The sequence below is a fragment of the Tribolium madens genome, unplaced genomic scaffold (genome assembly GCF_015345945.1).
Source record: "Tribolium madens isolate multiple individuals breed KSU strain unplaced genomic scaffold, Tmad_KSU_1.1 Scaffold_97;HRSCAF=244;Tcas5.2_LG3a, whole genome shotgun sequence".
Lineage (NCBI taxonomy): Eukaryota > Metazoa > Arthropoda > Insecta > Coleoptera > Tenebrionidae > Tribolium > Tribolium madens.
Genome location: NW_025401069.1, coordinates 12,869,156 through 12,881,261, shown reverse-complemented (window position 1 = coordinate 12,881,261; position 12,106 = coordinate 12,869,156). Strand labels below are relative to the sequence as shown.

Here is a 12,106-nt window from a genome sequence, read left to right as displayed (position 1 = left end):
AATAAAAATTTTTCTTAAAATGTAAATGTTATAGAACCGATGTAAAAAATACAGTTGAGTAACTTTTTTTTTTAAATCGTCTTGAATTTCTAAAAAAAGTTGCTTAATCACATAGAGTAGAGTCTAGGAAATTAAAGATGTACATCTATAGAAAAAGACAGAGATAGGTTTTCCATTTGTGTGCATAATTTGTCTTTTTCTACTGATGTATGAATTTTAAATTTACCAACTTTAATTACAAAAATTACAAAAAAAAATATTTTTTGCAAAATAAGTAAAAACTGTTTTAGAGTGAATTTGAGACCCTTTAGATTACCTACTCGAATACAAATAAAAAAACAACCTTATAAAATCATATTTAACAAAAAAATTTAAAAAATTAAATAAAGAGAAAAATAGATTTACTATTATTTCCTTAGGAAATCCCTCGCGACGGCGATGAGTTACCCACCACGGGACTGCTCCACGGCAGGGTAAAAACCGGGCTTTTGCGCCCCTCTGTATGCAAACAATGTGTGTTGATTGACAGTTCCGCTACTGCGCCCCCTTAAAAAATGCCTCAAGGGGGCTAACACTTGACTTTGTTTCAGGTTCCTAACATCCACTACAGTTCCCAGCCAACTGCGACTAGTTATCTAAGTACTCGTCGCCCAATCACCTACCATGAGACTCGACCAACACCCACCCAGAGCCCCACCGGGACTGCGCCCCACACATCCCTCGGTACCGACGAAACCTCACCCAGTATATTCAACAAAGGACCAAGAAAGTCGGTCAAGTTCCCAGACCATTCCACTCCGACCCATAATGGGCCCCAATTGCTGGAACCCTGGACCATCGATGTCAAATTGTCAAAGGGGGCCGATACAGCCCCCTTGATCGAAACCAATACCGACACCATTCTACAGTCGAACTTGTAAATAATTTTGTAAATAAAAGAACGATATTTTGTGTTAAATGTAAATTGTCTCTTCCTAAAAGATTTTCTAAAGTTTCTAAAATTTGTAACTAGATCGTAAAAAATCAATTTACAGGGTGTTTTTAAAAAATCAAAACGATTTTAATTGCGAATTATGAAAGCACTTTTTGAAGTGTTTCAGATAAGTATTAGAATTGTTTTAAAATAGAGCCCAACATTAAAAACACACTGTAGATTTTACTAGAGCTTGACTCGACCACACTTTGGACAAAATATGCACAGCCTCTGTTCTGTCATTTGTGTGTGTATAAATTTTAACAATTTTTCGCTTTGTCCAAAGTGCAGGTTTTCAGCTTTAACAATTGTAAATATTATTTTATTTCATGACAAAATTTATTGTTTATTTTGTACTTGACAGCTATAATTATAAAAAAAATGTTATTCAGTTAAAATGTGTTTTATTAATTAGTAATGTTTGGCCAAAAAAAAACAAAAACTTTTTAAAAATTTTCAAACAAAATAGCTTGAGACTGAAATTAAGTTGGCAACATTGAAAACTAAGATATATTTATTATACAATGTTGGCCATTTAATTTCAAAATCACAGGCCACTCTAATGTGAAAAAATTAGTGCAAAGTGACTGAAGTGATTGTGATAAAAAAATCTATTGGCAACATTCAATTATTCTTTCTTTTCACCAATTATTGGAAAAAGATACAAAAACAACTAAGAAATTCTGTTGGAAAAGCGCTAATAAAAAAGTTTTAATTAGACCTTAATTAATGAAAGATATACCTCGGTAAAATAAACAACGCCAAATTTTTTTTTAATGAAACACCTTGGAACCAGACTCTAAAATAAGTCGTGTTGTAAACTTTTTTATGCAACCAAGTTAATTAAAACAAAAAAATACTAATTGGGTCAAAATTTTAAGCCTCAATAACCAAAAATTCTTTTTAATCAAAAAAAGAAAGTTTGAGGCTTGGCCATAAAACTAAATATGTTTAAAAGAATTCTTTTTTCCCGAATTATAAAAGTATACTCCTTTTCATATGAAGGTGCATCAAGTAGGTTTTAAAAGTCTAAATGAATCATTATAACTTAAAGGCCGATTTACACAAAAAGTGTCATTAATGTAATTCAAAACAAAATTAATCACATCAATAATGACAAAAATTTCTATGTTTGCTATCATGTGTTAATTTTAATAATTTTTTGTTACTGGAGTACATATTTATTTGGAAAAATAATGGTTAGGAAAGATTGAGGTTAGATTTACTTGAATTTTCGCATAAATTACAGGTTTCTGTACCCCAAAACCCATTTTGCTCTGAACCAGGGTGTTATAAAACGCGTTTATGAAAAGAACAATTTATTGTTATAAATATACAAGCGTAGAATTTGTGTACAGACAGACGGTATGGACAATACCAGCAGTAAACAAATTTGTTATCTACAATATCCACAAAAAGTAAACCTATAGATTCACAGACTTAGAATAAGTGTAAACAAACCTAGAGAAATAATGGAAATCGAAAAAAAAAAAACAAATCAGTACGTTGTACTGTCAAAATAAAACAAAAAAACAACAATAAAACAACAATAGTCCGACATGATTTTTGAAACAATTCCTATTTGTGTGTAGTTGTGAGTGTAAAACTAATATTTACAAGAATCGTAACATGTTCACTGGTTCGAAAATCAAAATTTTCGTTGTTCAACATATTACCAAAAAATTCAACTATTATAATAACCCAAATCCGATATATATTTCAACATTTAGCATACATACATATTAGATGAATTACTAGAAAACCCCGGCCCTCCCCCACATCCCGGAGGGGGCGGTTCATCGTTCCGATTTTGTTTGGCATTGTATGTCTTCATCGGCCTCCTCCTCTTCTCCAACTCAAACTCCGTGTGATCATTATTAATAACCAATTGCAATCTTTGTGATAAAACCGTCCGAGGCAACGCCTCAGGATCCGAGCAATCCTGTCTACTATAAAACAAAATATACGGCGTTTCCGGCGGCTTCAAACTGCAAAGTTCCTCCGCCATAGTCCTCATAACGGAACAATCGTTAAATTTGAACCACTCATCGCCGTCTTTCGCAAAGGTGTAATAATGCCCCGAGTCGACACTCGACCCACAATGGACCACCGCTGCATAGAGTTCATATTGGCCGGTTTCCAGCTGCACATGATTGTCGAGTTTGATACTCTGGAGGAGTTTGGTGCGCTGTTGGGAGGCCTGATCGTAGCGGAAGTGTTTGAGGGTGAGGATGAGACGTGGGGGAGCCTCCTCGATGCAAGTGACGCGTTCGCCGTCTGTGAGACAGTCGCACACCTCGCAATGGTATTGGTTGTCTCCGCTGAGTTTCTCCGGTTGGAGGTAGTAATTGAGGAGGGTTTGCACCGATTGATTCTCAGTGGTGTTGGGAAAGGAGAGTTGCAACTCCCAGAAGTTGTCCACACGTTCGCTTTTTGTGTCGCATTCGCCGCAACGAGACACGGAGACGGTGCGCCCCCCGAAGGCTGATTGGACTATTGTGCTGTACGAGGGGGGCACATGATCTAAATTAACAAACAATTAGCACAAATGAATTTTTGCGCGAGTTGAATAAACTATTTTTTCTACTAGTGACAAATTTTGAATTCATCTGTTTGTGCTCTGTTTCTGTTTTGGGAAAATAAGGATTTTTTCTTAAAACCTTTTGTTCATGAAATTTTTTCTTGGGATTACCTATTGCAAAAATTGCTTTGAGTGTGGATAATTAGCTTTTGAGTTGCTTTTTTACGTCAAAGTAACTGAAAATAAATCACATAATTGTGGATTTGGTTTGTTTACTGGACGTGTAAAATATTTTTCAAGTAAATTTCCTGTCATTTTTTTTCTCTTACCTTTTGAAGAGATTTCTAATGAAATATTTTTGCGACAGAGTAAGAAAATAAAATTTAAACAAAAAATTAGTTTTTCATTCGTGTGATAAATTTTGGTTTGTAAAATTTAACGACCTTAGAAAAAAGTGGAATACTATTCCTTCCGATACCAAAACTAAATAAAAAATAAATAAAAAATTCAAAATGGTCAGAATTTTATAAAAATAATCAACGGTGAAGTTTAAAGAACCCAAGCCAAATAAAATTGGCACAAAAATTGTACTACACTTTTCTACATTCTTGTCATTGTTAATAATTACACTATTACCAAAAATCAGAGTCTACAAGTGAAGTTAAGTGTGTAAAAATTCATTAAAACGATAAAAAATTATTAATTTATTAGCACTTGAAATTTGATAAAACTAGAAATGCAGCGGTAAAAAGAGCCAAAAAAAACACAAATTGGAAAAATTAGTGCACCTTTTTCTACCGAGGTATACCCTAGATTTACTAGACTCTACTTTCAAACTTTATTTTTTTTCTCTTAAATTATTTAAACAAAAATTTGATGTTCATAACTAACGTCAAGAAGCGGATTACTGATTTTTTCTACTAGAAAATTATGTCTGAAAATTATTCATTTATCAGGAAAAGTTATCATTAAAAAGTAAATGTTATAAAACCGATGTATTATTAAGACGAAAATAAAATTGAATATCTTTTTTCTTAAAACCGTCTTGGATTTCTAAAAAAAGTTGCTGACTCACAAAAATTATCTAGGAAATTAATAATTCCATCTGTAGAAAAAGATGGAACTATTTTTTCCCATTTGTGTACATAATTTGTCTCTTTCTACAGATGCATATGTATAATTTAAGTTTTACCAACTTCTAAAAGTGTTGGTTACTAAATAAAATATCAAAACTTCCAAAAAAAGTGACAGATTTGAGACCCTTAAGATTACTTCTTTGAATAAAAATAATTATTTGTTTTTTCTGATTAAGCTTGATAAAAAACAATTAAATGTTTAACAAAAAATAAAAAAAATTAAACTTCAACTGCCAGAAAACTCAGAGAGCACAAGAAAAACAAGTGTGTAAAAATTCATCAAAACAATAAAAAATTATTAATTTATTAGCACTTGAAGTTTGGTAAAACTGAAAAAATTATCAGTAAAAAGAGACAAAAAAAATTGCATAAATAGGGAAATTTTGTGCATCTCTTTCTACGAATGTATACCTGCAATTTACTAGACTCTACTTTCAAGTTTTTTTTTCTTCTTTAAATTATTTAAACAAAAATTGGATGTTTATTTATAACTAACGTCAAGATTCAGTTTACAGATTTTTTTCTATTACAAAATTATGTCTGAAAATTATTCATTCAGTAAAAAATTTCCTTAAAATGTAAATGTTACAAAACCAATGTATTACAGTTGAGTATCTTTTTTCTTAAAATCGTCTTGAATTTCTAAAAAAAGTTGTCTTATTTATGTAATGAATTTTTTAACAATTTCTTGTTTTGGGTAACAAAACGTGGCTTAAAAAAATAATGAAAAAATAAGTGCATTGAAAGAGGATTTCCTCCTAAAACCTTTTATTCATGAAAATTTTTTTATGAGTTAGATTATTGCAAAAATTGCTTTTAGAGTGGATTATTAGCTTTTGAGTTGCTTTTTTTACGTCAAAGTATCTGAAAATAAATCACATAATTGTAGATTTGGTTTGTTTACCACAAGTGGAAAATATTTTCCAAGTAAATTTCCTGTCATTTATTTTCTCTCTTACCTTTCTAATTAAATATTTTTGAGACAGGGTAAGAAAATAAAATTTTTAATGTTGGCAGTAATTCATTCTAAGGGAGCCACCGCTGACAAAAAAAAGATCTTTTGTTTGAAAATTTGAATTCTTTTTTGAACGATTTTGAATTTTTGTGCCAAGTCTTGCACTAATTATATGGAAAGAATCAATCTGTCCAATTATGGATTATTGAAAGATTTGGCAAACGACTCGAATCGGTGTTTTTGGATCAAAAATTTAGCAAAATACAAATTTTAGTACACAATAAAATGTACTAAATACTCATTGTTATGTAAATCTTCCAAAAATGTTAAGTTTTGATTGTTTGGACATTTGACAATAAAGAAAATTAATTAACGTTTATTCCTCAAATAATCATTTTTATATTGATAATAAAATCAAAGAAGCCGATTCTTTAAACAAACATTTAATTATTTTTTTTTGTCAAAAAAACTAAGACGTGTTCTAACTGGTTGATTTTAAAAGACGTAATTGATTGGCTAAGAATCGAACGACACTCAACTTTAACGCATTAAATAATTTTTTACTTTTTATTGGTCGAAAGTGCATGACTCACATTGGCTCTGGGGTTGGCTCCACCCATTGTGCAAAATTAGAGCCAATTAAAGTAAGATAACTCACACTAAACGCTGATTTGTTATAAAAATCCAATTCGGAATTCAATAATTATTCACGATTTTTTAAATGGGTGGAGTTACTATCGTTGCTACGTTTTTGTCGGATTTTGGCCAATAAGATATAAAAACCGGTTTCTCACAATAGTGGTAATTATTTTAATGGGAAATGATTATTATTGGCCCTTGTAATCAAAACTTCACCGATTATCCAAAAAAAAAAAAAACTGTTTAATTCAATTCGAATTTGCTTAGAAAAAAAACACAAAAATAATGTAATCTCGTTAATTTGTTTTCTCAGTAGAAAAAAATGCAGGTTAAAACTTTTATACGGCTTTTAAAAAAAAATCAACTGTCAGATTGAATGATTGAAAGTCAACGCCCTCTTATAGTGTTTTAAGAAAAAATAAACATTTTTAAATACATAAAACTTTCAACATTTCTTATTTATTCTTATTTGTTAATTAAATAAAAAAAATTGGAATTAATTTGAATAACATTTTTAAATAAAAATAATGTCTAACTTCGAGTTAAAGCAATGAATAGTTATTTTTTACTTCTTCTTAACTAAAATTCTGCAATAAAACCTAAAAATGTTGATATTCTTAAGACCACCCTACATACCTGCTTTAGCACTATTCCCGCAAACGGCCGTCTTCTCCTGCTCATGCAAAACATCCAACAAATACCCCAAAAACTCCGAACTATCATGCTGATGTCCTGGCAAAAACCCTGGCGGTCTCGCCAGATTCGAAATATCATGTGGCGAAATGGAAGACCTCTTCGAATGTTGCAACAACGCAAACAACGTTTGCAACTTGGACAACAACGACGTCATATCCTTATTATACAACAAAATCTCATTCCTGAACGGCTTCGTCATGAACAACGCCTGGAGGACACTATTCATATAACAAGTATTCCCCAAATTATTCAACCCGACTTTCCCCGATGATGAATAAATCGTTGCAACGGAATTCGACTGGCCATTTTGGATACAATTAGCGGCCGGTAGATGGTGTTCCAAGTCTTTTTTCAACTGAACATAGTGATTGGAGTAGTCGGAGAAGTGTTCCATTAAAAGAACACAAACTTTGACAATATCGCCGAAATATTCAAGACTAGAATCGGATTTTTCTTTATACAAGTAGGTGACGACTTTACCGACATGTGGGATGATTTTGTGAAAGGCCACTGGATTGTTTTGTGACAACATTGAGAACATCATGTATTTGACAATGGGGCCCACACTTTTACGATGCTCAGGCAAAATCAAGAGTTTGAAAAGGGGCTCAATTGTGGCATCTGTGACCTCAAACAAAATCTCGTGTTGTTGTTGCGACTCTAAACCTTGCATGAAGGTTAAAACAAGACGGCTGAGATTCTCCGTCCAGGTCCATTTCATGAGCCAATTACAGAGTGTCATGAGGGCTTTTTTGTGGTTCTCGGGGGAGTACCCAGTTTGGAGGATCCAGTCCACAGCCGTTGGGATGTAATCGACTTGGATGAGTTGCAAGACTATGGACATGGCCGGCGATAGAGGCTTCTGAGACGTGGAGATTTCGTGGTAGAGTGACCTCAAAGTCACGTAAATCAAATCGTGTTTCATGCATTCTTTTGTGAGGATCTCCTGGACGCTTTTAATACTCGTAATGAACTGTTTGTAGTCGCTGGGGTCGGTGGGCTCGTGGATGGTCCCCAGGATGCTCACGATGTTCGCACACATCTTGTCCTGGAGCCCCTGGGCGGTGAGGTCTTGCAACGTCCGGAGGATCAACTGGAGGCGCGCCTCCGCACTCTGAGCCACACATTCCACCACTTTTTGCTTCACTGCCATTGTTCTGAAACACCCCAATTTGCAATTTTTAACCACTGTGACACATGCTCACTTCAATTTCGACATGTCAGTTATTTTTGGGACTCACGAAATGCGTAAAAATAACTATGACGCGTGCATGAAAAGTAATAAATTACTGACACAATTTAAACTAACCTTACTGGAAGCTGATATCAATGAATAATGTCATCCAGTTGATTTTTTTTCGTTCGGTGAAACGACGAAGGAACTTGATTTAGGCACGATTTAGCACACTTTGGGGGTCCGCGAGGACTCAAAAACGCATTTTTCGATGGGAACTGCAAGCAAAATAAATAAAACAAAAAGAAATTAATTAAACGGCAAAAACGGGAATCATAATTAAATGGCCTTGGGAGAGCGCATGCGCGGCAGCTGTCACGAGACTCGGTCGGTAAGAAAGCTTGTTTAAAATTTGGCGCGATTTTTTGTTTAAAAATAAAATTTAATTTAGGAAAATTTGTACGACGTTTTTAGGTTCAATTAAAAAAAAAAAACAAATTCCTGAAAAATTGTAATTAAATGTTTTATTAGCTTCCTGGTAGTTTTTCGTTGAATCGTTTAATCGAACTAAATTACTTTCAATAGCTATTAATTAATTAATTTTATAATTTAATAGCTTTAATTGTCCCATTAAATTAAGTTAAAAAATAAAGAAAGTACAAAGTTTATTTTCTGTTCATGTATTTGTATATTTATAAAATGTACATAATTTAAAGATTAAAATCTACATATAGCTCATTTACACTGAAAACCATAATCAGTGTTGCCAGGACTGCGGAAATTTTACCAGATCTGAAGATTTTCATGTTAGTCTAGTGACTTATATAGATTTTTTGGAAATGCAAAACTGTAACTTACAACAATAAAATAATACACAAATTTAAATAATAAAAACTTGAAATTATTAGTTCTGTTCGTTTTTTACGAAATTTTACTAAACATTGTATTTTTCAGCTAAAAACACAATTATTATGCAAAATTTTGTGAAAAACAAACCAATGTAATAGCGTTTTTTTTTACCTTTTTCGACGTTTTTGCGATAAAAACAAACAAATTTAAAAATTTCGTTTAAAATTGCAAAATTAAGTCAAATTAATAGTATTTTTTAGCTTGTTTCGCTTTCGTATGTTTTTTGAATCAAAGGCTCATTTATTTTGAAAAATCTTGTTTAAACACGCCTAAAAATCCCAAAAGGAGTAGATATTGATGGTATTTTATTTGTTTCACTTGATTGAGTAAAATTAAGACAAAAATGGACTGAAAAAACTACAAAATGTGGTCAAAAATGCTTCTTTTTGTACTAAAATCTCAGGTTCTTCCTGGTAATTTTCATGTTAGTCTAGTGACTTGGTGAAAACATTTGTAAAAATTCTAATACCGATTTTTTGGAAATGCAAAAACTGTTGTAACTTACACAAATAAAAAAAACCTTAAAATTATTGGTTTTGTTTGTTTTTTACGAAATTTTACTAAACATATTGTATTTTTCAGTACAAACACGTTTTTTTTTTGCAAAAACAAACCAACATAATAACGTTATTTTTGCCTTTTTCGGGCATTTAAGGACGTTTTTGCAATAAAAACAAACAAATTTCAAAAAATTTCGTTAAAAATTACAAAATTAAGTCGAATTAAGAGTATTTTTTAGCTTGTTTCGCTCTTGCTTGTTTTTTGAACCATTTTTTTTTTTGAAAAATCTTGTTTAAACACGCCTTAAAATCCTCAAAAAACGTAGATATTGATGGTATTTTATTTGTTTCACTTGATTGAGTAAAATTAAGACAAAAATGGACCAAAAAAACTACAAAATGTGGTTAAAAATGCTTGTTTTGTACAAAAATCTCATATTTTTCACGAGATTTCGCTATAAATCAACAAATTAAGTCCAAAAATTGCACTTTTCGAGAGTTTTAACACGTTTTTCAACTAAAAACGTAATTATTTCGCAGAATTTTCTTAAAAACAAACCTAACAAATCTTGTAATCTGGTGAAAATTGGTGTAAATTTTTTACTTTTTCAACTCGGACTGGTAAATTTTATTTTTTAGAGATGGCAACACTGACCATCATCAAGTGACTGTAAATGATTGTAACAAAATGGCAACACTGAATTACTGCTAACCCTTCTAGTCTGTGATATTAGATTGTGTCAAGTGACGGCTATGTCAGCGGTCACCCCTCAAAAACGAATGACAATTGACTATAAAATTCTGCCATTTTAATTGACGGTCAATGTTGCCAAATTAAGATTTCAAATCACAATCATTTTCAGTCACTCGGTAATTTATGTTACAAATACTATAACGTGGCGTTTGACACCAAAATAGCTAAAAAAGTAACCATAGCACAGTTTGAAATAAAATTTAGGAATGTTATTGATAAAATCCCATAATAACCTGGTCTGACATGCTGATAATACCTCTAGGTAGTGCCACCACAAGAGAGAAATAACAATAAATAAAAATGTATAAAATGCACGATTTAATGAGTATTAATGGCATATGATATTAGTACGAATAAAGAGAAAAAAAAATAAAAATGCGATTTATCGTCGATATTTTCCAAGATATGCTTTGCAATTGGGGCAGGTGTGGTGGACGTCCATGCAGTTGTCGATGCAACAGGGGATCAAACAGCATCCGAAGGCACATCTGGAAGTAGGACACACCTCACAAATATGTACACAATAAGTTTAACAAACAAAATTAAGGTTATTTCTACTTACACTAAAGAGTAAGTGTAAGTAGTAAAAAGTATAAATATTTAGTTCGCGATTTTAAGATTACAATGATTGGCTAATCGAAATTCTATAATTAAAACATTGACACGTAATCGGTCCAAATATCGTTTAATGAATCAAACATTGATCTAGGTATTTTTGATTTAAATAAAAATATCACACAGGTCAAACCTTGGGTTAATCGCGACTACGGAGAAGTAAGTACATACTAGGAGACGAAACGAGATACAAAATTGTTCGATTTTTTGGACCCAAAAAAAGTAAAAATGAGGGCGCTTAGAGCGTTTTACCGTCTCAGTTTCAAATCGTTTAAAATTAATTTAAATTCAATCAGTGTACTAATTGCTTAGAGTTTGAGTTTTACATTCTTAAGCTGTGAAAAACAAACGACTAAATTTTTCACGAAAAATATAAGAAAAAAAATATTTAAAATTTAAAATCTGTGCTCCGCTTCATGTTTTTCAATATGCTGCGGATACGGTTGAAGATACAAGAAAAATGTAAGAAAGAAAGTTGTAGAGAATAAAATTTTCTAGTAAAAAGTCCGCAAGACTATACCTCTATCTTTAATGGTTTAGGCCTCAAAAACGTTCAAAGCCGCTCAAGCGACATTTTTACTGGTGATTCAGTGCCAGAGGAACACTTTAAAGCAATTTAAACCTAAACCGTTGAAGATAGAAATGTGGTTTCGCGGACTTTTTTGTAGCAAATTTTATTCTCTACAATTCTGTTTCTTACACTTTTTTTGTATCTTGAACCGTATTCGCAGCGTTCTCAAAAATATTGGGCGGAACGCAAACTGATAATTGTTTTTAATACTGTTTACGATATTTTTGAGAACACTGCGAATACGGTTGAAGATACAAAAAAAGTGTAGGGAACAAAGTTGTAGAAAATTAAATTTCCTACAAAAAAGTCCGCAAGACCATATCTCTATCTTCAACCGTTTAGATTTAAATTAATTTTTTGTATCTTGTACCTTTAACCATATTCACAGCATTTTCAAATTATGTCGAAAACTAGTGAGTAATTTGATAATTTTTACAAAAAATTGTTATTACTGCTTTTAAAAACGAGGGAAATACCGTTTTACAAGATTTTATAAAATAAAATAAAAACATTGTAGATAACAAAAAATTTCGTCAAATTATACCAAAACATCATTAAATTAAGTGAAAAATTGTGTTATTGCTGTTCTTTTGGAGTATTTCAGTACCTTTTGATATAAACTAGGCTCTAAAATCGCTAAATTAGATTAAAAATGTCACTATT

The 12,106-nt window shown here is 31.8% G+C and overlaps 3 protein-coding genes across 4 annotated transcripts in view; 1 reads left to right on the top strand and 2 right to left on the bottom strand.

Moving 5' to 3' along the window:
- LOC123014608 overlaps positions 1-1,365 on the top strand; it is a 30,942-nt gene extending 29,577 nt beyond the window's left edge. The window contains exons 8-9 of one of the 2 annotated variants that reach the window (XM_044413808.1): positions 420-473; positions 591-1,365. In XM_044413808.1, the coding sequence (XP_044269743.1) occupies positions 420-473; positions 591-920 (384 nt within the window). In that variant the 3' untranslated portion in view covers positions 921-1,365. The remainder of the gene's footprint in view (positions 1-419; positions 474-590) is intronic. The other variant, XM_044413810.1, reaches the window with a different exon arrangement.
- Positions 1,366-2,279: 914 nt separating this feature from the next.
- LOC123014764 (ubiquitin carboxyl-terminal hydrolase 35) lies at positions 2,280-8,473 on the bottom strand. Its single transcript, XM_044414029.1, has 3 exons — positions 8,230-8,473; positions 6,861-8,077; positions 2,280-3,496 (listed from the first exon to the last, which is right to left on the bottom strand). The coding sequence occupies exons 2-3, from the start codon at positions 8,071-8,073 to the stop codon at positions 2,700-2,702; spliced, it is 2,010 nt and encodes a 669-aa protein (XP_044269964.1). The 5' UTR covers positions 8,074-8,077; positions 8,230-8,473; the 3' UTR covers positions 2,280-2,699.
- Positions 8,474-10,558: 2,085 nt separating this feature from the next.
- LOC123014338 (LITAF domain-containing protein) overlaps positions 10,559-12,106 on the bottom strand; it is an 8,161-nt gene continuing 6,613 nt past the window's right edge. Inside the window, exon 3 of the mRNA XM_044413396.1 lies at positions 10,559-10,745. Within this exon, the coding sequence (XP_044269331.1) occupies positions 10,640-10,745 (106 nt within the window). The 3' untranslated portion in view covers positions 10,559-10,639. The remainder of the gene's footprint in view (positions 10,746-12,106) is intronic.

Coding starts and splice junctions, on each gene's coding strand:
- LOC123014764 (XM_044414029.1), bottom strand. CDS start 8,073: ATGGCAGTGAAGCAAAAAGTGGTGGAATGTGTGGCTCAGAGTGCGGAG. Junction 3,497..6,860: donor CGGGAATAGTGCTAAAGCAG/GTATGTAGGGTG, acceptor TTGTTAATTTAG/ATCATGTGCCCCCCTCGTAC.